The 23,951-nt window shown below is 49.0% G+C and overlaps 1 protein-coding gene across 1 annotated transcript in view; it reads left to right on the top strand.

The window, feature by feature from the left end:
• The window catches only part of LOC138492582 (ras-related protein Rab-36-like), a 143,919-nt gene that overhangs the window by 33,924 nt on the left and 86,044 nt on the right, over positions 1–23,951 (top strand). Inside the window, exons 3-4 of the mRNA XM_069619854.1 lie at positions 22,587–22,678; positions 23,466–23,531. Coding sequence (XP_069475955.1) covers positions 22,587–22,678; positions 23,466–23,531 — 158 coding nt within the window. The remainder of the gene's footprint in view (positions 1–22,586; positions 22,679–23,465; positions 23,532–23,951) is intronic.

Consider the following 23,951-nt stretch of genomic DNA (forward strand, 5'->3'; position numbering starts at 1 on the left):
TCCCCTAACCTCCGTGAGACAAAACCAGAATCCTCGCCTGGTTGCACATCCTCAGCAGCCTTCCAATCTCCCAGAAATGTGTTGGTTCCACCACTCCACAACCACTCTGCAAATACTCTGTCAACACTCTGCTACGCCCCGCATCGTGAGTGGAGTGTTTGTAGAAGAGACTCCTCCTTCAGGTGAATAGGGTAGAAAACAGACTCTCTCGCACTGCAGGCTGCAGCAGCTACAGTCACCAGCAAAGTTGTTGGTCAGGATGTCAACACTCTGTCAACACACTGTCGAAATAATTAAATCCCTGAAGAAAGCTGGCACTTCTCCTGCCCTGGTATCATCAACTGACCAAGACTGCCTTAACATACAACAGGCTTTCGAGGCTAGCATTTGTAAAGCTTGTGACAAGATTAAGCAGGATTTAAATAAAATCCCTACTGTGGCAGTCACTCCTTGTGACCCTGTTCAAAAAGAGACATCTACCATATTCTGTTTCATTCCTATCAGAACCATAGATATGCTAAACACGCAACCTTCTCTGTGTCCCTCTCAATGCCCAGAAAATGTGATTCCCTAGAATCTCATTTTACAACACAAGGACATATTTGCCTCTTTTTGCGTTAGATTTGTGAACTCCTCATTTCTCTGTAACTGGGTCCCTGACTTAATCAAACAGGTTACTGTTACACCTTTAATTAAAAAACCTGGTCTCGACCCTAAAGAACCAAACAATCTACGTCCCATCACAAACTGTAATTTTCTTTTGAAAATCCTGGATAAAATTGCAACCTCACAACTTCAATCTTTTGTTGAGGCTAATAACATTCTTCACGTCAGACAATCAGATTTTCGTCCATCCTACAGCACTGAGACAGCACTTATAAAACCTTCAATCACACATGCACAACATCTCAGACAAAGGGAAAGCAGCTCTACTTGTCCTTTTGGATTTACCAGCAGCATTTTCCCTCTTAGATCATGATGGCCTGCTTTGCACTCTCAGTGATATTGGTCAATCAAGTGACAATGCCATTGAGTGGATTCAGTCCTTCCTCTTGTACAGAACCTCCAAAGTTTTCTGGAACAATGCCACCTCCCCTTCGTCCCCCATAACATGCAGATTTCACCACGGGGAATGCATCTCTCCTTTACTTTTCAACCTGTACATTAAACCACTGTGCAATCTTTTGTTCGACCTTAATGTGTTTTTTACAAATTATGCCGACAATACACACAGTTGGTTTTGAAATTGTCAGGAGATTACGATCTGGATTCCTCTTCTCTGCAAACTATTTATAAACACATTGAAACATGGATGAACCGACACTGTATGTGCCTCAACAGCAACAAAACCAAGCTACTAACCTTCGGTACGGCCCACGTCTGTTCCAAACTTGATCCTAGATATGTGTCTTTCCCCGTCAAAGACTGTCACATTCAATTATCCAAGAAAATTAAAACATTGTGCTTCCATCTTAACTCCACCTTAGAATCTGACTACCATGTTAATCAATCAGACTGTGAAAAACAGTACTTATTACTTGTGTTTACTCAAAAACCTATGCCCTTTTCTCTCTGAAACCAACTTCTCTTCAGTTGCTCGCGCTACCATCCTCTCCAGGTTAGATTATGGTAATGCCCTCCTAATAGGGGCATCTAAAAAAAACTCTCAGGCATTGCAATTAATACAAAATGACGCAGTGATGATTGTCAAAAGGAAATCCAGAAGGGATCACATCTCTCAAAGCCAGCAAAACCTCCACTGGCTACCCATTGCTGCACGATTAAAATGTAAAGCTGCTATGCTCGTGCATAAGTCTTTATAACGCAACGCTCCTTATTACATTAAAAAGCTTGTGACCATGTATGAACCTACAAGAACATTGCGCTACTATACACTAGCTATGGTCAAGACACCAGTCTTTAAATGAGCAAACAGTCTGGGGTGATCCTTTCCACTCCAAGCAGCGAAAATGTGGAATTCCCTTCCTGTGGATCTAAGATCCCAAAACGACTTAAACTGTTTTCGCAAACAACTGAAACCATTGCTATTTCACTGAGTACTACCCCATTTTGACTAACCGGCTGCCTTTTTAACGTCCCGTCCATACTGTTGTCCTGTGTTTATGTTATGGCGCCCCAATACCTGCAGGTTTCCGGCGCCCTACAAGTAAATAAATAATTAAGGGTAATCCCACAGGGTGGGGACTTAGAGAGGGGGAGAGAGCTTACTGAGATACAGTTAACAAAACCACAGTTACAAATACAAAACCAGATTCAACTTTCCTAACAGAGGAGGAAAAGGCCTAGTTTCAAGACACAGTCCCACAATGCAAAACACCCAGATTCAACTTTGCTGGAAGAGGGGAAAAAGGCCTAGCAGCCGCAATGCAAAAACCCAGATTCAACTTTCCTGATCAGTCACAGCAGGTTGATGGCTGCAGGCTTCCTGCATCCCTGGCGGACCCTGGCTGACACCCCTGGAGATGGCATTTGCTTTGGGTCCTTAGCCAAGGGGTCTGCCAGGCAGGGCCTGCCTGGAAGCTGATGTATAAGGGCCCAGTCCACCAATGGCAGCACATTTGGTGGGAGGTGGGAGGGGGAGCAGAGCGAGGAACAAGTAAGCATGGTCGGGGGGCACTAGACACAGTGGCGCTCGGAGCGCAGCAAATAAGATATAATTACATTATTTTTAAATTCTTGTCATGCTATGGGCCCTGACCCAGGTACAGGAGCCCTGGGACGTGCCACAAAAAATATAATGCAATTTGAGCCAGTGGCTCCAACAACAGCAATCACCACATCTTTGGAGAAACACCAAAACAACCTTGCAGGCCACAATAAGAAACTTCCTACCTTGTCTTCGGTTTGTAGGTGTACGTGTAAGCTTACCGGAAACTCCCTTGCAACACCTTCCAACACAGGTGCCGAAAGGAGGCCTCCGGGAAACCCTCTTGCGGGAAGAAAACCCAGTGTTGAGAGTTGAAGGGGTGACTGGACTCGTTGATCCTTAGCGATGGAGTACGAAAGTCTTGCAGGGGAGTGTCGGGATAAGTCTTCTTGAATGGTTAATCGAACAGCCCTTTCTGGAGGGATGGAAAGAAAAGTGTTACCCCAATAGTCTTTAGAAATAACCACTCTAGGGTAAATAGTGAGACTGCAGGGAAGGTACCTGAGAGGAATTCTCGAGGGCTATTATGAAGAGACTCTGGTCGCTAAGAACAGGATCCAGTCTGTGCAGGTTTAAAGAAAAGAAAAGGAAGGGTTTCTGTAGAATGTATTAAAGTGGAGATGTCAGGAAAGGAGATAAAACTGCCAGAGGGTCCTACCTGGGGGAATGCTGGTGGAGGTACTTTGAGGATGGGACCTTGGGGGAGTTGTGACTGCACCGGAACGTGACTTGTATGCGCTGGATACTGACAGGGGAGACAGCAAATATTAATAGAAGGAAAGTACAGACTGTTGGTGTATGCTAAGCCAGAGAAAGGGATTGCTTACAATAGCCTGACGCGGGTTTAGTCCACGTATTCGAGCCGGTAGTGTGTGCGAGGCTGGGACAAGCGAAACAGAAAGACGAGGGTCCCTGAAGAGAAATGTAAGCAGAGGTGAGTACGAAATCACAAGTAGAAGCAAAAAGCAACGTTGTGTGAGACGTGTATCGCAGAGACGATAACTCACGGAGCGTAACTGTTGTAAACAGTAGCAACGCTCCGTACTCCTGCCGCTTCAGACCCATATAGTGTTTCCGGAGAGGGGGGAGGAGCCTCGCTCTCGTCCTGAAAAGCTATACCGCTCCTTCTCGGTTCGAGCTCCATGTTGGAGGTACAGACCCTCGTTCTTGGCTGTAACCTCCAACGATGCCAGAGCAAGGTCTTCCGAAGACCCGCCGTAACAGTTCCGTTTTAACAGGTTAACGTTTCTGAAAGTTTTGGGCCCCTTCATTGCCCTACCGGTACAGCAGCGTTTCTGTCGTATGTGCATGGTTAAAATACATATCAAGTCTGCTAGATATGTACTTACAGGATGTGTAAGATTGGGTCCTGTTTATATGAAACATCTGAGTAAATTTGTACATCATCAAGATACGATATAGGATTCAACATTCTGGAAGAAATGTCTAAATACTCGAAACAGGAGTTTCCATATTGCTTTATTTAGGATTTGGAAGAAGATTGCGGAAGTATACCTGACTGTGACACAAGTTAATGCGAACAGAAATACATGCTAAAGTATTAGTGTTTGGGGCCTTGGGTAAATGGTAACTGACACTGATGAGTAAAGGGGCCTTAGATGTAATTGTAAATGGTACAATGTCTTACATAACATAAAACAGGCGGTCAATAGCGAGGGCCTACATATGATCTTTGGTCTGATCGACTGATTTTGTTTTCCTGCATTATTTCATTGTATGATTGTGATAATGGTTTAACTTAACTTGTGCTCTTAATAGTGTTATAGGTGTTTTAATGTTACTGATAGATTTTATACATTTATATTTTGCTTATATCTTTAGTACTAAGAATTTGAAATGAAAGTTGACACTAATAGCGATGGAGATCAACTACTGACTAATTGCAGAACGTTTTTAGCCGTAAAGTGTCCATAATCATTATAGTATAATGAATGAATTGCTGTGCTATGTCATGTAAATGTTATTATTATAATGTGGTATTAGACTGCAATGAATTGTATTCGGTCGTATTGTGTACTTGTATGTATTGTGTATGTGTGAAGTTTTAATTTTAAAACTATAACCCATTAAATAAATAATTAAAAAGCTTAATGATCAGAACCACAATGGGAGAAAGGAAAGATAATGGCCGAAAACAGGCAGACTAAATGGACCTGACTGCTGGTTTTAAACGGTTGTGAGAAGGTACATGTTTATGTCTGGCAGTGCACTTCTACTTTTAGTGGAACCATATGCAATCTTATTGACCTGCTTGATGCCAGTCCCTGGGGAATAGTCTGTCTTGTAACGCCTCTGGTCATAAGGCCATGTAGGCAGTCCATTCCCCAGTGCTATGTAATGGAGATTCAAGGCACGCAGGCAGTGATCCTCAGGAAGGAGCCCCTTAAGGGCTGGATCACGGCATGAATGCAGTGAATCTCCATGTTCTATCAGCCATGGATATGACCTGGAGCTTGTACACGGCATGGATAAACAACAGCTAATGCTACATAATTCTCGGTACACCTGCTTCCTACTCCATGCAGACCAACACCACTTAGCTCAAATCCCTTACGAGGTTTGTTTGTTATGCTCATAATGCCCTCAGAAACGGTCCCTCTAGTAGACGGTATCAGGTATGGGATGGCACCCATTCCCCCTGGACATTCTGCAGATAACTGTCCATTCCACTGACAGACAAATCACCAGTGATCCGTATTATGTGGAACCATATAATGCAGTGTTCTTGCATCGCCACAGCACTACAGTGCCACTGCATGTGGACGTCCTCATGCCTCAGAGAATGAAAATGGTGAAAAACCTTTTACAATGTAATTTCTCTACATTTGCTTTGGGAAAAATTAGGGTGTCAGTGTTAGTATTACACATCATATAATGTAGCAGTTCCTTGCATTCTCATTGTCCCTTAATTGTACTGTTATTGTTGTAGTAGGTGAGAAGACCTTCACGTGATATGATATGATATGACATGATGTGGCATGTATAACGCGCCTGTACACAAGTGTTTCTAGGCATGACAAGACAAGGAGGTGAAAACAAGGGAGGACAAAATAGCAATCTTACTAGGCCTTGTGTCATTCAGCCTGCGTAAGTGCGGGGAAGAGGGAAGTGGTGAAGTGCCACGGGGGAGGGGAAGGGGGAAGGCAAAAGTGCAAGAAACACACAAGTGCAGCCAGCAGGTGGCTCATATGTGCAGAGAGAACAGAATGTACGGTTGCAGATAAAGACCCTTAAGTGCTGGGGAGCCTGGAGGCAGTGCAAGGGCAACTGGACATGCAGGAGCCTAGGCCCGAGTTCAGAGGGGGTCTAGTGCGCAGAGCAGTCAGGTGCATCAGCAGGGGAGAGGAAGAGAGAAAGCGGAAGCGAGAAGAAAGGTCTTGAGTTGCTTCCAGCACCAGAGGTGGTTCTGCTCAAGTTTGAGAGAGGCAGGGAGGCTGTTCCAGAGGGAGGACCCAGCCGAGAAGATAGATCTGCCCCCAACTCTCTGCTTGGAGAAGCGTCTGACCCTCAGGGAGTTGGAGGTGGAAGAGCTGAGAGCTTGAGAAGGAAGATGGTTTGGAAGAGAAAGTTGGAGGTAGAGCGGTCCCATGCCCCAGAAAGCCTTGTGGACAATGCAGAGGGTCTTGAAGTTGATATTTGCAGCCACGGGGAGCCAGTGAAGAGATTTCAGAGCTGGAGAGATACGATCCCTGTCTTGCAGTCCTGTTCTGGATAAGTTGTAATGGTCGAAGTGTAGAGGCAGGAAGATATAGAAATAGGATGTTGCAATAGTCCAGCCTAAAGAGGACCAGAGCTCTGGAGACAGTGAGTTTCTGGGGGGGAGTGAGAAAAGGAAGAATATCTCTGAGAAGGTGCAGCTGATAGTTTGACTTCTTAGTGACGTCAGAGATGTGAGGAGAGAAGTAGAGGGTGGAGTCGAAGATGACTCCAAGGTTCTTAGCCTCACAGGAAGGATGCCGTGACTTGAATGTCGTGTAGATAGAAGAGACCTCCGTCCCCAAGTGCCGCACAGAAAGAACCCAAAGCCACTCTCTGTGCAGCCCTTGAGGCCACAGGTGGGAGATGTTGAACACCGGAACCACGAACCTCTGGAGACCCCAAAACTGCTGCAAAGGAAACAGCAATTAAGTACCAGGCAATAACAGTTGACACAAGTGCGGGAAGAACCAGTAAAGTGCTTACCAGGCAAGGGCAGTGAGGGTGCAGCTAACCCTTTGGGTCGGGGTTCCGGGACTCACTTGCGCAGCTGTCCCCACTCTGATGTAAGCGGTGGTAGGGCCCACCTGACAGGAAAACCAAGAGCCAGGTAACTGTGGAGCGGTTCACAGGAAGCCAGAAGAACAAGGTGCCATACAATAGGATGATCCAAAGAAGTCCAGAAGGCAGTCCGAGGTCATTCACCAATAGAGTATCAAAGTTAACAGAAGCCAATAAGGTCAATCCAAAAAGAAGTCTGTGAGTTCAAAGCCAAGGTCGAGTTACCAAAAGATCCGAAAACAGGTACGTGACGCCAAACAGAGTTGCAGGGAACAGCTGTGAAGCGGCGATCGTACAGAAATACAGCGTTCAAATACTTGCTACTTCCTAGTCACATGACGCGTAACCGCGCATCACGTGGACGGAGTTCCGAATCACGTGAGCGGGAGTCGGCAGTCATGTGACGCGGAAGTGCACGGCTGCTTCTCCTGTCTCTCAAGCACCAAGGGAGTTGCCAGTAACGGAACGGGCGCAATCGAGATTGCGCAATGCTGGAGGCAATCCGCGCTCGTACACGAGGGGCGACTTGTTGCAAACGTGAGTTCCGTACCTTGTGAGGGGGTTGAGGGACAAGGGCAGGCAAGGGAACCCTGGGGTTAATGGCAGAGGTGTGTGATGTGGAATGCATAACAGAGCCCACCCCCAAAGGCCTACGACCCCGTGGGCAGGACGGATTGTCCCGATGAAAGCGGGCCACCAACCGGGGAGCATGGACATCAACAGCAGGGACCCAAGACCTCTCCTCCGGGCCGTACCCAGACCAATCAACCAGATACTGCAAACAACCCCTACACACACGGGAACCCAAAATGCCAGAGACCTCAAACATATCGGGAGCATCCATGGAAACCGGGCCGACAGGGTCACGGAAACGGGAAGGACCGGAACATGGCTTGAGCAGAGAGGCATGGAAAATGGGATGTATCCGCCAAGACCCCGGGAGCACAAGGCGACAGGCCACCGGATTGATCACCCGGGAAACCACGAAGGGACCGACAAAACGGGGCAGGAGCTTGCGACAACCCACCAACCGCAGATGTCAGGTGGACAACCAGACACGGGAACCCACAGAATGAACCGGGGCCGCCACCCGTTTCCTATCCGCCAGGGACTTCATGGATGCTTGAGCCTCACGAAGGTGAGCAGTGGTCTGCGCGTGGACAGAGGACAGGTCCCTAACACAAGCATTCGCAGCCGAATTGACAGGAAGCGAGAGGTCAGGGATGGGCAGGACACGGGGATGCTGACCGTAAAGAGCATAGAAAGGGGAGAACCCAGTGGAAGCATGAACAGCGTTATTATAGGCGAACTCGGCAAGGTGCAAGACACGCATCCAGGTTGCCAGTTTCTGCAGCGTTAAGCAACGCAAGTATTGTTCCATCGTTTGGTTGACTCTCTCGGTCTGACCATCCGTCTCCGGGTGGTAGGCCGAGGAGTACCTGACGTCAACACCAAGCAACCTGGTCAATGCTCGCCAGAAGCGGGATGTAAATTGAGACCCCCTATCAGAGATGAGAATGGAAGGCAACCCAAACAGACAAAAGTCGTTCTCAAAAAACAATTTGGCCAGTACAGGAGCAGAAGGGATTCCCTTACACGGAATGAAGCGAGCCATTTTTGAGAAGGAGTCCACAACCACCCAGATGGTATCGAATCCCTGCACCCTGGGTAAGTCGGTCACAAAATCCATGGTCATGGTATGCCAAGGCTTTGGAGGTACGGTAGTGATTGCAATAGGCCCACATGGCGTCCCCTGCGGTGTTTGCATATGGCACAAATGGTACAGGTGTTCATGTAACAGGTCACGTTCCGCTTCATGGAAGGCCACCAGCACCAACGTTGTAACATGTCCATGGTACGGTGCTGACCAGGGTGACCATTAATGGCGGCATCATGGGACCATTCCAGGGCCAAATTGCGAGTGTCAGTGGTGGGCAGAAACAATCGGTTTTGCACGAAAGGTAACCCGTCATGATCCACTGGGTCCCAGTCTGACAATTGATCGGGATGAAGAGTTACCCAGTTACGGACAGCGTCCAACAATGGTAAGGATGGAGTACACAGGCAGATAACACTACCCTTGTCCAACAGGGTCTCCAGAAAGACAGGCAAGGCAACCCCCCCAGCGGAACGTGATAAGGTGTCTGCCTTTCCGTGGGCAGAACCAGAGCGGTGCTTGATCTGGAAATCAAACGTCGCAAAAAACAGGTGCCACCTAACCTGTCTGCTGTTGACACATTTGAGGGAAGCCATGTCTTGCAGGTTTTGGTGGTCCGAGAATACTGTAATCCGATGCTTGGCACCCAAGAGGTGATGTCGCCAAACACGGAAGGCGTCCATTACTGCCAAGAGTTCCTTTTCTGTTACCGTGTAATGAGCCTCTGTGGTATTAAACTTGCGGGAATGGAAGGCTACAGGATGTAACCGACCTGGCCTGTGAAAGCACTGCTCCTAATGCAAAGGACGAGGCATCAACCTCAACAATGAAGGGGAGCGCCGGGACGGGGTGTTGGAGAACAGGGGCTGTGGTGAAAGCAGTTTTTAAAGCATCAAAGGCTCTCTGATGTTCTTCCAACCCCTGATAGGGTGTGTCAGGACTGGTTAGGGCAGTGAGGGGAAATAAATAGAGAAGAGATTGGGCACCACAAAATATCAAAAATATTCCAAATGTTCAAGTCAATATAGAGATTGAATGTTCAAAAAATGCTAAAATTACACACAATTTAGAAGGATCTGGCTGTGACAAGTCTGGAGACACCCGGACTCAAAATTGCAACAAAAGCTATAGACCAAGTAACAGTACTGGGTCACAAAGCCGCTCTCATTTGGGCCCAGCCTGGGCACGTAATTCTTTAAAGTTCAAAGCAGTATGTTCTAGTATCCAAAATGCATGATATAATGGTTGTCGAAAAACATTATAAATATGCCATATTTAGTCTGAATTACGTATGGATTGTGGCAATTGCTCCCTCACTAAGGATTCATTAGTGATAGCCTTATTTTTGAATTTTTCTGGATAAACAATTATTTTGACACAAACTACCAAATAGATTCATCTCTTTATTTTTCGACAAACATTATATCATGATTTTTAGGGCAGTGAGTGGAGCCACTATAGAGGAGAAACCGGAGATAAAACGCCTGTAGAAATCTGCGAAACCCAGGAAGGATTGCAGGGCCTTGAGAGTAGTAGGAGTGGGCCATTCCAACACTGCTTGTACTTTCGAATGATTCATAGCCAACCCACCAAGCGTGATATGGAACCCCAGGAACTCAACGCTATCCACATGGAACTGGCATTTTTCGGGTTTTGCAAACAAGGAATGTTTCTGTAAACGTGAAAGCACTTCTCAGACATGCCGTACGTGTTTGTCCAGATTCTGAGAAAAGACCAGAATATCATCCAGATAAAGGACCACGAACACGTCCAGGATGTCACTGAAGATGTCATTCATGAAACTCTGGAACGTGGCCGGGGCATTGCACAAGCCAAATGGCATGACTGTATACTCATACAGACCATACCGGGTACAGATGGCAGTCTTCCATTCGTCTCCACTGCGGACGCGGACCAGATTATATGCACCGCGTAGATCCAACTTGGTGTATATGGATGCATGTGTCAAGCGGTCGAGTAGCAGTGTTATGAGGGGTATAGGATATCGGTCCTTTTTCGTAATAGCATTGAGCCGGTGATAGTCCACGCATGGATGTAAATCACCCTCTTTTTTAGGAACAAAGAAAATGGGACTAGTAGCCGGTGAGGTGGAGGGGCGTATGTGACCCAATCAGAGGGATTTCTGAACATATTCCTTCAAGGCTAGTTCCTCTGAAAGAGAGAGGGAATGGATTCGGCCTGTAGGAACGATGGATTTCGGGGATCAGGTCAATAGGACAGTCGTAGGGAAGGTGCAGTGGAAGAACCTCAGAAGAACCACGATCAAACACTTTTGCATAACCCTGATACTCGGCGGGAACACCCGCTGCTACCATCCCTACTATCTGAGAATCTGTTTGTGGGTTTTCAATGTCTCCCAGGGTCAGGTGGGCGATCGCTCCCAAAGCCTGTGCTGCTGTTTCGTCCCCTGTGATTGTGGGTAGGCAGAAATTCTGACACACATGCGACTCGAAATGTACCCGACCCGTCTTCCAATCGATAAGCGGGTTATGTTCCTGTAGTCAGGGTATCCCCAAAATAAGACCGAATTGTGGCATGGAGATGAGATCAAAGCTTATTGTTTCTTTATGGACAGTTTGGATCGTCAAGAGCAACGGTGCAGTTTGCTGTTTAATGGGACCTGATACTAAGGAAGCACCGTCAACCGCTTGTACGGGTTCCGGCCGTGTCTTGGTCAGTAGGGGCAGGTTCATAGAATAGGCCAAAGTCATGTCAATGTAATTGCCCGTGGCCCCTGAATCAAATATAATGGTGACTGGGTGTGTGATTCCTGGTGTGGATTGTAGGACAGCTTGTACATGGATGGGCCTGATTCGACCAAAAGTGGGAATGGGATTCGGGGAGTAACAAGAGGTGCTCGATCCAGTCCCCGGTTCTATGATCGAGCAGTCCGAAAAACCTGTGTCTTGGGCGACGAGGACACTCCTTAACGAAATGGCCGCTTAACCCGCAATAAAAGCAGGCGTTGTCTACCCTCCTACGTTCTCTTTCAGTTGAGGTGATAGGGCTCCTTATACCCCCAATCTGCATGGGTTTGCCAGAGGTTTCCGAGGAGGACGGAGGAGCAGACAAGGCCGTAGACTGGGTAAACCCAGCCTCTGCTCTGCGTTCAGACCTTCGGCATCTACCTGAAGAGCCAAATCCACTAGGTCTGGAAACTATGTTGGTAACGAGGGAACAACAGAGAGAGCGTTTTTCATGGAATTACTTAACCCCTATAGAAGACCACCGCCTTCTTGCTTTCGGGCAAGGATGTTTCTGCTGATAGTTGGTTGAACCGTGTTATGAATTCGATAAGGGACCCCCTCCCCTGGTTCAAGTCTAGGAGCTCTAGATCCCGGGACTGGACCTTGTGTCTGGTGTGAAATACCTGGGACATTTCTGCCACAAGCAGATCAAAATCATAGAGAGTAGGGCTGTCGTTCTCCAGTAGGGGGTTGGCCCATGCTGCGGCTGTACCAGCTAAGTGCGACAGCATAAATGTTGCTTTAGTAGTCGAATCAGGAAAGGCCAGAGGTCTGCACAGGAAATGCAGTTTGCATTGGTTCAGAAAAGTCCTAAATTTTCAAGGATACCCATGATACCTCTCGGGGGCCGCTAAAGGAAATGGAGAGGGAAGCACCACGGGGGCGGGGTTTTGGGTCCGTGGAGCAAGAGGTGGACGTAGTTGTGGGGCCGGTGTTGTGTCCCCAAATTCTGGGTCTGCAGGTAGGGGGTGTCGGGCACTTTGTATAGTATCAAGGCACTGATGGATAGCTGTGTTAGCAGCGGCCATATCAGCCCGTAGCACTGTGATAGCCTGGACAATAGCGGCCATGGGGTCGTCCGTGACTCCCTCCATTATATACACGACAAGAAGGCTTCACAGTCTGTCGTGACTTGAATATCGTGTAGATAGAAGAGACCTCCGTCCCCAATGCCGCACAGAAAGAACCCAAAGCCACTCTCTGTGCAGCCCTTGATGCCACAGGTGGGAGATGTTGAACATCGGAACCACAAACCTCTGGAGACCCCAAAACCGCTGCAAAGGAAACAGCAATTAAGTACCAGGCAATAACAGTTGACACAAGTGCGGGAAGAACCAGTAAAGGGCTTACCAGGCAAGGGCAGTGAAAGTGCAGCTAACCCTTTAGGTCGGGGTTCCGGGACTCACATGGGCAGCTGTCCACACTCTGATGTAAGCGGTGGTAGGGCCCACCTGACAGGAAAACCAAGAGCCAGGTAACTGTGGAGCGGTTCACAGGAAGCCAGACAAAAAAGGTGCCATACAATAGGATGATCCAAAGAAGTCCAGAAGGCAGTCCGAGGTCATTCACCAATGGAGTATCAAAGTTACCAGCAGCCAATAAGGTCAATCCAAAAAGAAATCTGTGAGTTCAAAGCCAAGGTTGAGTTAGCAAAAGATCCGAAAACAGGTACGTGACGCCAAACAGAGTTGCGGGGAACAGCTGTGAAGCAGCGATCGTACGGAAATACAGAGTTCAAATACTCGCTACTTCCTAGTGACGTGACGCGTAACCGCATCACGTGGACAGAGCTCCGAATCACGCGAGCGGGAGTCGGCAGTCATGCGACGCGGAAGTGCACGGCTGCTTCTCCTGTCTCTCAAGCACCAAGGGAGTTGCCAGTAACGGAACGGGCGCAATCGAGATTGCGCAATGCTGGTGGCAATCACGAGGGGTGACTTGTTGCAAACGTGAGTCCCGTACCTTATGAGGGGAACATGAGGGGGTTGAGGGACAAGGGCGGACCAAGGGAACCCTGGGGTTAATGGCAGAGGTGTGTGATGTGGAATGCGTGACAAAGGAGCAGGAAGAGGCCCCAGAGTGGGTGGCCAGAGAGAGAGACAGAGAGAGAGAGAGAGAGAGAGTTAGAAAGAGAAAGAGAGAGGGAGAGAGAGAGAGAGAGAGAGAGAGAGAGAGAGAGAGAGAGAGAGAGGAAAGGAGGGAGAAGGATCTCAGTCTTACTGGCATTAAGGCAGAGATCATTGGTCGCACACCATTCCTGAATTGCGGCTAGAAAGTCTGGTATCAGTGAAGAAGCAGAGGTGGCTGAGGGGAGCCTGAAAGAGAGCTGAGTGTCATCCGCATAACATTAAAAATTGGAGCAGAAATTAGCAATGTGGTGGGCAAGAGGTTCCAGGTGGAGGTTGAAGAGCTAGGGAGAGAGGTTAGACCCCTGGGGAACACCACAAGTAGAGAGAGAGAGATATGGAAGAGAGGAAAGACCCCAGTTGGACCTGAGAGGGTCCGTCCGTGAGAAAGGAGGCCAACCAGGCCAGGTCCTGATCAGTAATACCAAGGTTGTCGCAGAGACAATTGAGCTGGATGGCATGGTTGCCCATGTCAAAAGCTGAGGATAGATCAAGGAGAATGAGGACAGAAGGGAGATTAGAGTCAAGATTAGAGAGCAGGTCTTCACAGGTGTTCAGGAGAGCAGTGTCCGTGCTTCTGGCAGCTCTGAAGCCAGACTGGTGGTCATGGAGGCAACCAATAGATTCAGTATGTAGATTAAGCTGGGAGAGTTTGCCCAGGAAAGGAGTGATGGGGATCGAGCGATAGCTAGCCAGAGAGGATTGATCGGCAGAGGGCTCCTTTAGATGGGTGTGCACAAGAGAGTGCTTAAGGGGGAGGGGAAAATTCCAGTGGCAAAGGAGTGATTGCAGAAATCGGCCAAGGCTGGAGCAAGGGTGTCGATGTGGTCCTTGATTGTGCTAGATAAGCAGGAGAGAACCTGCTTTGATGAGACTTTCATAGATCGGACTTGTCTAGAAACATTGTCAGGGGTGAACAGGGGAAAGGAGGAGGAGAGATGGCCTCAGATGGGCCAGGAGTGGTAGAGGAGGAGGAAGAGGAGGTATGGGAAGAGAGGGTGGACAGGATGTCCTGAGTTTTAGTAGTGAAATGAGAGGCCAAGGCCGTGCAGAGGGTCTGAAAGGAAACAGGAGAGGTATAGACTGAAGCAGGACTGGCCAGCTCCTTGCAGATTTTGAAAGGTTTGGTCGAATTGTTAGATGCCGCAGAGATGCAGGCTTAGATATAGGCTCTCTTCTTAGAGAGGACAGAGAGTCTGTACTGCCTTTGGAGCAGGCGGCAGGCCAGTTTGTCAGGGGGTGCGCCCGAGGCCATCCACTCCTTCTCCGCCGCCCTACACTTGCGTTTAAGGGCGGCGAGGTCGGAATCATACCAAGAGTTGCACTTGGATTTATGCTTAAAGCGGATCTTCTTAACAGGGGCAAAGCCAGCCAGTGTGTTAGAGAAATAGAAATGAAGGTTAGAGAGTGTTGTGTCAGGGGGTGAGTCAGCCAAAGGTGCAGGAGGAAGACAGAAAGTAGCGGCAAAAGCCTCAACTGACACACGCTTCATGGGTTGGATGACCAAGAAGGTAGGTGGTAGTGCTGGAGTCAGCTTGACCTGTGGGGAAGAGGGAGGGAGGTGGGAAGAAAGGAGGAAGTGATCACTCCAAGAGACAGGAGTGGTGAGAGGGTTAGAGAAGGGGAGGTCTGAGGAGATCAGAACATCCAGGGTGTGCCCTGCAGAGTGAGTCGGGCCAGAGGGAAGAATAGAGAGAATCGCAGAGGTTGCGAAAGAGTCCTGAAGAAGGGCTTGTAGCATCCAGGTGGATTTTCAAGTCTTCAAGGAGGAGAAGTTGGGAGGTAGAGGCAAGGAGCAAGGAGGAGAGGTCAGCCCACTCAGAGAGCAAGAGGGCGACCTGGCCAGGTGGCTTGTAGATAGTGCCCATTTTGAGAGAGAGGCCAGGAGAGATGGAGAGCCTGCAGACCAGGCATTCAAAGGAGGAGTAGTGCTACATTGGAATGATAGAAGCAGGGATGCACTCTAGGAAAATCAAGGATACACCTCCTCCTGGACGGTTGGTTCTGGGTTCGGAGACGATCTTGGAGCCATCAGGACAGAGAGTTTTGAAACTTGTGACAGAGCTGGCCGTGAACCAAATCCCGGTAAGACTGAGTACATCCAAATGAAGCTCTTCCAGGAGATGACAGGTGTCAAAGGAGTGTTTGACAGCTGAACGAGAGTTGAGAGTAGTGATGTTGAGCAGGTTGCTACATTTGAAAGCCTTCTGGGGAGGGGTTACAGGCCAGAGGTACACCCTGGGGTAGTGTTGGAGGTGCCCGAGGTTGGGCAGAGGAGGAAGGAAGAGAAGGCAGGCTAGTCAGAGAGGGAGAAGAGTGTGCCTGAGGGGTGGCAGAGGAGGGAGGCAAAAGGGTGGCCAGAGAAGCATCAGGGGGTGCCGAAGAGGTGGCAGAGGAAGTAGGCGGCAGAGGAGCCAGAGAGGGGTAAGAAGGGATAGCAGGAGAGGAAAGGAAGTTGATATGGTGCTGGAAGCTTCTGTCAAAGAGGAGGAGATTGGCCTGAGGGCCCTGGACCAAGAAAGTTCCACTTAAGTATACATTAATGATGGTCTTAGAGGAGTGGAAGGGGACCAGGAGGGCCTCCCACTGGGTGACACCATTAATGGGAGAAAAAAGAGTGAACAGAGACCATATGAGGGGTCCATGGGCCTGGAGAGGGAACGACAAAGAGTATGTCGGTAAGGGTCTGTCTGGAGGAAGCACTGGCATAGGTATCATCGAGAGGGAGGCCTGGGTTGGAGACCAGGATGTCCCTTTTGAGCTTCATCCTGCCAGACTAAGTGAGAGGGATAGGATAGTCGATAGAAAAGCAGTTAGAAAAGATAGGTGAGACAGAGAGCACCATAGGAGATGCAGGGATGAAAGGGCAGCGGGGGGTAGGAAGAGGGGAGCCCAGGCAGGGGAGGGGAGAAGGGAGGTCACACAGGGGGCACACAGGAGGGAGGCACAGGGGGGGACACGAAAGGGAGGGGGGACAACAAAGAACAAGAGCAATGGGCCTACAAATCAGATGCAGTACAGAACCATCAGAAAGAAAAGAGTACAACAGGGACCCTAGACATAGAGGATGCAGATGCAGTACAGAACCAAGGCAAAGCACAACAGGGAACCTAGACATAGAGGATGCAGATGCAGTACAGAACCAAGTCAAAGCACAACAGGGAACCTAAACATAGAGGATGCAGATGCAGTACAGAACCAGGTCAAAGCACAACAGGGAACCTAGACATAGAGGATGCAGATGCAGTACAGAACCAAGTCAAAGCACAACAGGGAACCTAGACATAGAGGATGCAGATGCAGTACAGAACCAAGTCAAAGCACAACAGGGAACCTAGACATAGAGGATGCAGATGCAGTACAGAACCAAGTCAAAGCACAACAGGGAACCTAGACATAGAGGATGCAGATGCAGTACAGAACCAAGTCAAAGCACAACAGGGAACCTAGACATAGAGGATGCAGATGCAGTACAGAACCAAGGCAAAGCACAACAGGGAACTTGGAAGTTGAGAAAGCAGATGCAGTACAGAACCAAGGCAAAGCAGAACGGGGAACTTGGAAGTTGAGGAAGCAGATGCAATACAGGACCAAAAGCAAAACACAGAGGTCAGCAGGGAACCTAGAAGTGAAGAATGCAGGCAATTGCTATGTGATGCCACAAACAGTGGATAGCAACACAATATCTAGAATCGTAGAGAGCAAACACCAAGGCCCTCATTACGACCCAGGCGGTAAGTAATCGAAATTACCGCCATGGCGTAATGAGCGTTAACGCCATGGTCCGATGGCGATAAGAGCGCCATATTACGACCCATCGCGCGCGAGCATTACGCCATGGCGGTAACGTAAACTACGCCATGCCGTAAATAGCCCTTACCGGCCTCGTTAACAGCTCAGGGTGACCTACCGCCACCCATCATTGCGCCGACCGTAGTCAGCGGTCACCGTAATTAGCGGTGACCGCAATTAGGCGGAACCGGAAATAGCGTAATCGCGGCAGAACGGGAAACAGCACAGCGGCCATCTTAAAAAACACAATCCATTGCCATCCTACCCAACCACACCACAACCAACCCTCAAACCCTGTCATTCCCATAACCCACCCATTTCCTCACCCAACCATGCCGAAAGTTGTGAAGAAGGCATGTGACAGGCAGCGGCAGGAGCGCTACAGTCGTGAGGAACTGCAAATGCTTGCAGGCACGCCCCCTGAGAAGGCCGATGTTGTCTTCTCCACTGAGATGACCCGGCCAGCCATAGGCCGCAAAAAGGAGGTGTGGGAACTTGTGGCACAACGTGTCAGTGCTGTTGGAACCACCCCACGCACCTCCAAACAGTGCCGCAAGAGGTGGGACGATCTGCGGATCAGGGTCCGGGGCATTATGTCTGCCAACCGTAACCTGGCCCTGGGAACTGGCAGGGGAGCACACTCCCCACTGAAGATGCAGCCATGGGAGGAGACATGTGCCTCTCTGATTGGCATTGAGTGCATCGAAGGTGTCGGCGAGATGGAGAGAGGGGCCCCGACATCTGGAGACACAGGTAGGTGCCTCATATCCAGCCTTGCAAGACACCCTGATACACTTGCACGTGACAATCACAATGTGGCAGACGCAACACATCAGCAGATGAGCCACACCCTGCGCACATGCAGCATGTACACTGTACAGTAGGCAGACACACACCTGCATGCAAAACCGAACCTAAGGGGAGGCAACCTGTATGTCACGGGCTACTAACTCCACCATCTATCCATTACACTCTTCACAATGCCTGCTCAATGTCCACTGAACCATCAATAACAGTCACCCTCCTCTGCTCCACCACAGGCTCGCAATCGGACACTGGCAGGGTCGACAGCACCAGCACCCCAGCCAAGAAGGCCAGGAAAGTGGGAGAAGGGAACCATGCATCCACCTCTGCTGGACCCAGGCCGAAACCACGCCAGGCTGAAGAGGCCAGGGCAGCAAAGTCCCCCGAGGAAGGGGTCGTGACAGCGCCTGCAGCCCAACAACACCCACTGTTGCCCACTGAGGGCAATGTGTCAGCAGGGAGCAGTACTGTTGGGGAGACTGCAGCCATCGCTGCCTGCTCCGATAGTGATGTGGAGGATGACACTGGACTTGCCCACAACACGCAACTTCACTCACCACACCTATCCCCAATCAGCCATCATGGAGATGACACCCAGGGCCAATCGCCTGCTAATTCATGGCCAGCAACTCCAAGCCCAGTGGGAGTTGGGGAAGATGGGAGTAGTCCCATTGGTCCCCCATTGGCACCCTCCATTGGGCCAGATTTCCAGCTGTCGCTGGAGCAGATTGCCAACAGGCAGGAAGTACTGGGCACACTCCTCACGCAGCATGTTGCAGAATGTGGAAGTGCCAGTGCAGCCATGGAGAGGAGTGCTGATGGCATCAGGTCTGCCATCCAAACTGCCAGCAGGGACATATGCACCGAACTTGCTGCAGTGCGGCAGATGATGAGCCAGCTCATCCAGACAATTGTGGACACATGCCGTACTGAGCAGCCCGGTACATCCTCAGCTGCAAGTTCAGCACAAGCCTCTCCCGTCCGCAGGTCATCCAGGACCCTGAGGAGCACAGGCAGGGGGGCCCCAGGTTCCGGGAGAGGGGGCAGTCAATAGTGTGCAAAACTATACACACTTCACCATGGGCACTGTCACATGTTTGCAGGGTGTTCAGGGGGGAGGGGGAGGGGGGAATTGGGTGTGTTGGAGTGTTCAGGGGGGAGGGGGAGGGGGGAATTGGGTGTGTTGGAGTGTTCAGGGGGGAGGGGGAGGGGGGAATTGGGTGTGTTGGAGTGTTCAGGGGGGAGGGGGAGGGGGGAATTGGGTGTGTTGGAGTGTTCAGGGGGGAGGGGGAGGGGTTCTGTTATACCTATTCAGAAGAACAATACACTTTTTCATTTCTCACAAACGAAATGTGTGGACATTGCTCATTGCGTATGTGTGCTTTATTGTTTTACAGTCCACAGTGTTGACATACCAGACACACACAGTGCCCCAAGTGCCATCCATATGTTACACACACGCTGTGTGTGCTAGAAGTATCGGTCAATGACATTCTGACGCATTATATGCCCCTCCTGTGCATCGCTGCCTCCCTGAGGTGCTGCCCCATCCCCATCATCATCATCCCCATCATCAGGTGGTTGTGGTTCTGCGTCAGGGGGCAGAGGCACGTTTCGTCTGATGCACATATTGTGTAGCATGACACATGCCATGACGATCTTTGCAACCTTCTCATGGCGGTACAGGAGTGCCCCGCCAGACCTGCTGAGGCAGCGGAAACGTGCCTTCAGTAGGCCAAAAGCCTGCTCTATCACCACACGGGTACGTGCATGGGCACGGTTGTAGTCCTCCTCATGCTGGTTCGATGGGTTCCGCACTGGTGTGAGGAGCCACCTCTTCAGGGGATAGCCCGCATCACCTGTAAAGTGTGAGAAATGAATGTGTCAGGAACGAGATTGATTTGTGAACATGACGCACAACCATGCCTTGATTCCGACTGTTACTGTGCACCAATTAGAGTTGTGCTAATGGATTTACACTGTGCAACCAGTATGTGTTCATGGCTCTCATGTACTGTTTTGCATGCAAAAACACAATGCAGGGGGGACGATTGCCTTGTGAATGGCCATCCACTGTGTCTGTTCAGGCCATCATTCATGTGACCTTGCACGTGTCCTGTGAGCTTGAAGCTCACATGATAGCAACATTGATGTCTGGCTCATTATGACCCCAGTGAGCATTACTGGTGTCAATGGGGACAGTTTGTGGGTCTTGTAGTGGTGCATTGATGTTCCTGTCTGTCATGTGCCTCCTTTGTGCGCAGTTGTGGGGGACAGGCCTTTCAGTAGTTGGTGCATGGTGACGTGCATGTTGGTGGTTTTCTTTAGGGTCAATGCGGTCACAATTTGCACAATGCACTTGCAGATGGTTGTGTCGTTTTTGGGATACACTTTCATTCACATGCTGGGATGATTAGGTCAGGCATAATGTGTACACTACTCTGTTGACGTCAGTGCTGCCACAGGGAATGATCTGGCTACTGCTAGTTGCACCCATGTGACGTATGCATCACCCCCCTGTATCTGCCAGATGAAATATGCATTGGTACGTCATTCAACACCCACTTTGCATTTCCATGCTCATGACATTAGACTCAACGAGTAGGTAGGATCTTGGGCCTGCATGTCGCTCCATGTAGCGTGGTATTGTGGAGTTCCAAAGGACCATTGAATCATGGGTTGATCCGGGGTATCTGGCAGAACAATGTGTGATGATCCTGTTGGAGTCACAGACCATTTGCACGTTGATTGAGTGGAAATGTTTACGGTTGCGGTACGGTACCTCCATGGCATGTGGAACCACCAATTCAACATGGGTGCAGTCAATGGCACCAATGCAACCAGGTATGCCGGCCAGTGCATGGAAACCCACTTTGGTGTTGGCAATCTCCTGGGCAGACCGTGGTAATGAGATGCGGTCATCTGTGTGCTTGAGGAGGGCATCGAGCACTTGCATCAGTGTACGCGAGAATAATGGTTGTGATATGCCATGCAAGTGCCCCACTGTGTGCTGGTAGGTGCCTGTGGCCAGGAAGTGGAGCACGGACACTACCTTCAGTAGGGGGGGTGGGTGGCAGTGGGTGTTTCAATCATGCTGACAATGTCGTTGTGTATCATGTCCACAATGGTGGTGATGGTGTCCCGGTCCAGTCGGTACAGGGTGTGGATCTGCTCAGCGGTGAGGTTGAATGGGCTGGCTCTGATGCGTGGGATTGGGGGCTGCCTGCGTGGTGGCACTGGCTGTGCTGGTGGGGCTTGCTGGGCCTGCCTTGCCCTCCTTCTCCTCCTGCGTCTCCTCTGTGCAGCCTGTTGTTGTTGTTGTTGTTGTTGTTGTTGTTGTTGTTGTTGTAGTTGCTGTTGTAGCACTCGCATTGCTATCAGGTCCTCCAGCCCCAACATTGCTAGTACCTATTGGTATCATTGTGATGTGTGACTGGGTGTGGGAAGGGGTGGGGTGTGCTCTTTTTGTACTTCCTGAGTCTGTATTGCCTTCACCTGTGCTGTTTCTGTGCACCTGTGGCAGCTGCATTCACTTTACATGGCCCTTTACGGTTGGTTCGCGATGGCGTAACTAGCACCATGGCGGTAAGGTACTTAACGGGCTGGGTGATGGCGTTAGGGGCATGTCCGCTTGGGTCGGCATTCGCGTACCTTTCCGCCATGGCGCTAAGTACGGTGTGGATGTTCGCGTGCGCGCGCCCTTGGCGCAGTCAGCGGCAGCGTTAGCCACGATGCCGCTAATGACATCGTAGTTTACGGTCACGGGTCGTAATCGGCCCTAGCGGAAGACGATGGCGGTAATCGTTTACCGCCATCGTTTTTCGCTTTGCGCCAGGGTCGTAATGAGGGCGCAAGTCAATACAGTCAACAAGGCACAGAACACAACAGGAACCTAAAAGAAGAATGAAGGCAATGCAAAGTAATGCCATAAAAACAGCAGAGCACGAAACAGTGTCAGAATAGAACACAATAGATCGAAGAGGGGAGGGCTGAGATGCGAGAGGAAGGAAGGGAAACGCAGGAGGGGGGAACGGAACAGTATGCAGGGACCTACAATGCACCTCCCTACTCATGGATTCCTCCATTTGCCTATAAGGAGTAGGCTTTGGAATGCCTTTTCATTGGGAGGTTGCTGTATCCTGCTCATAAATATTGTGATTACATCAGTACATATAGTTTAGTCCTTGTCAGCTGTCTTTTATGCTACATGTATGCATTATGTATGTGGGACTTAAATGCACATGTAATAGTGATGTTCAGTTTTTGCACTTATTTTGATGCAGATCGACAGGAGTGCTAATATGTAAGATCTTACGGTGTACACTAAGGGGCAGGATACAAAAATCTAAGTGCTGATGTTGGGAAGGGGAATATCTATCATACTGAATATCTATGATTTGGGGTTGTTACCCACAGCTCTCTTGGTTTGCTGACCCATGGGCACAATAAGGCAGGTCTTTTGGATGGTAGTAATCATCTCCTTCTCTTGGCAGCCATACAGGCCTGAAGCCTGCCTCCAGTTCAAAGACCACTTCCATCCTGAGGTGAAGAGTGCATGCCAAAAACGCACCACTGGAACTATCGGGTAAGTCACTCGATAGGGAATGTGTTGTTGTGCTTTAGTGGTACAGTGTTTTCTGCGGTAGTCTTCATTTAAGTGTTCCCCGTGTTTGGCACAGCCTACAATGAAGTGAAACGTTCAATGTGTTACATGAACTGTCATGGAACTGAAATCACATATCATTCATATAGAGGGAATTACATGCAGGCAACCCAAGTGTGTTGGTGGTGTGAAATTGACTAAAAAAGTGAATGTGAGAATTGAAAATATTACATTCTTGGTACCTGAAATTACAGCCTGTGAATAAGACTCAAGGCAAAGAAGGACAATGAGAACAAGGTCCACAATCAGAGAAGAGAGGGGTGGGAGGAACCCTTAGGTCAGAAATGTATTTAGAAAATAATATCATGTAGAAAAGCTTAGGTTGCTTTGCTCATTAATCTAGACAACAAGGACCATGACTGTATAATCAGAGGTTCTCCCATTGATAACTGGAGAACATTTCTGAAAAGTTCCCATGATCAATTGAGGATGGGCAGAAGACGCGGGGTGAGGGGTCGTCTTTGGAGTGGAAAATGCACGTAAATTGAAAACTGCTTTTGTAATGAGTACACTTGAGTAGATATTACTGGAGCTTATAATGTTTCTAGAAGTAAAGAATAAGGTAATTTAAAACATATGTACATTTTACTATTATACTTTATAAAGTATAAAGCTCAATCAAGATTTGGAGTGACTTATTTTTTAGCTTAGTTGTTTAGACTTGAATTTGAAATATATTGATTACCTGTATTTGTTAAATCTCTTTCAGGCTGAAAATGTCCAAGGTGGTTGTGGTCGGGGACTTGTATGTCGGCAAAACCAGCCTTATAAACAGGTATTGCTTCTCCATCTGTTATGAGACTCACTTGTAGGATTTAATACAGATCTTCTTTGGATATGTCAAGAATCCTATCCACTATCGTATACACCAGGTTTCCTAAACACTGACCTATATAAGAAATAGTAACCTATATACAAAGATGTACATATAGCATATCCTTCAGGCACGGTATAATGGGGGAATTCCTATAGCAAGACAATAAATTAGAGAGTCTTAAAAATGGAAAGGGGAGGGTGGATACTTGTGTGGGGAAATGTGGAATAATGTACATGATACGGTTCTGGTGAGGTGGTTTTGAGGCCTCGTTCTTCAGCTCAATCTTCATGCTTGCATATAATCACCTACAAAGCCTACGAAATGCTTTTAATAAAGTGTACTTGGAATAGTGCTGCAAGACATAATTTTCTGTCTTTT

The sequence above is a fragment of the Ambystoma mexicanum genome, chromosome 10 (genome assembly GCF_040938575.1).
Source record: "Ambystoma mexicanum isolate Mex_15411 chromosome 10, UKY_AmexF1_1, whole genome shotgun sequence".
Classification (NCBI taxonomy): Eukaryota; Metazoa; Chordata; class Amphibia; order Caudata; family Ambystomatidae; genus Ambystoma; species Ambystoma mexicanum.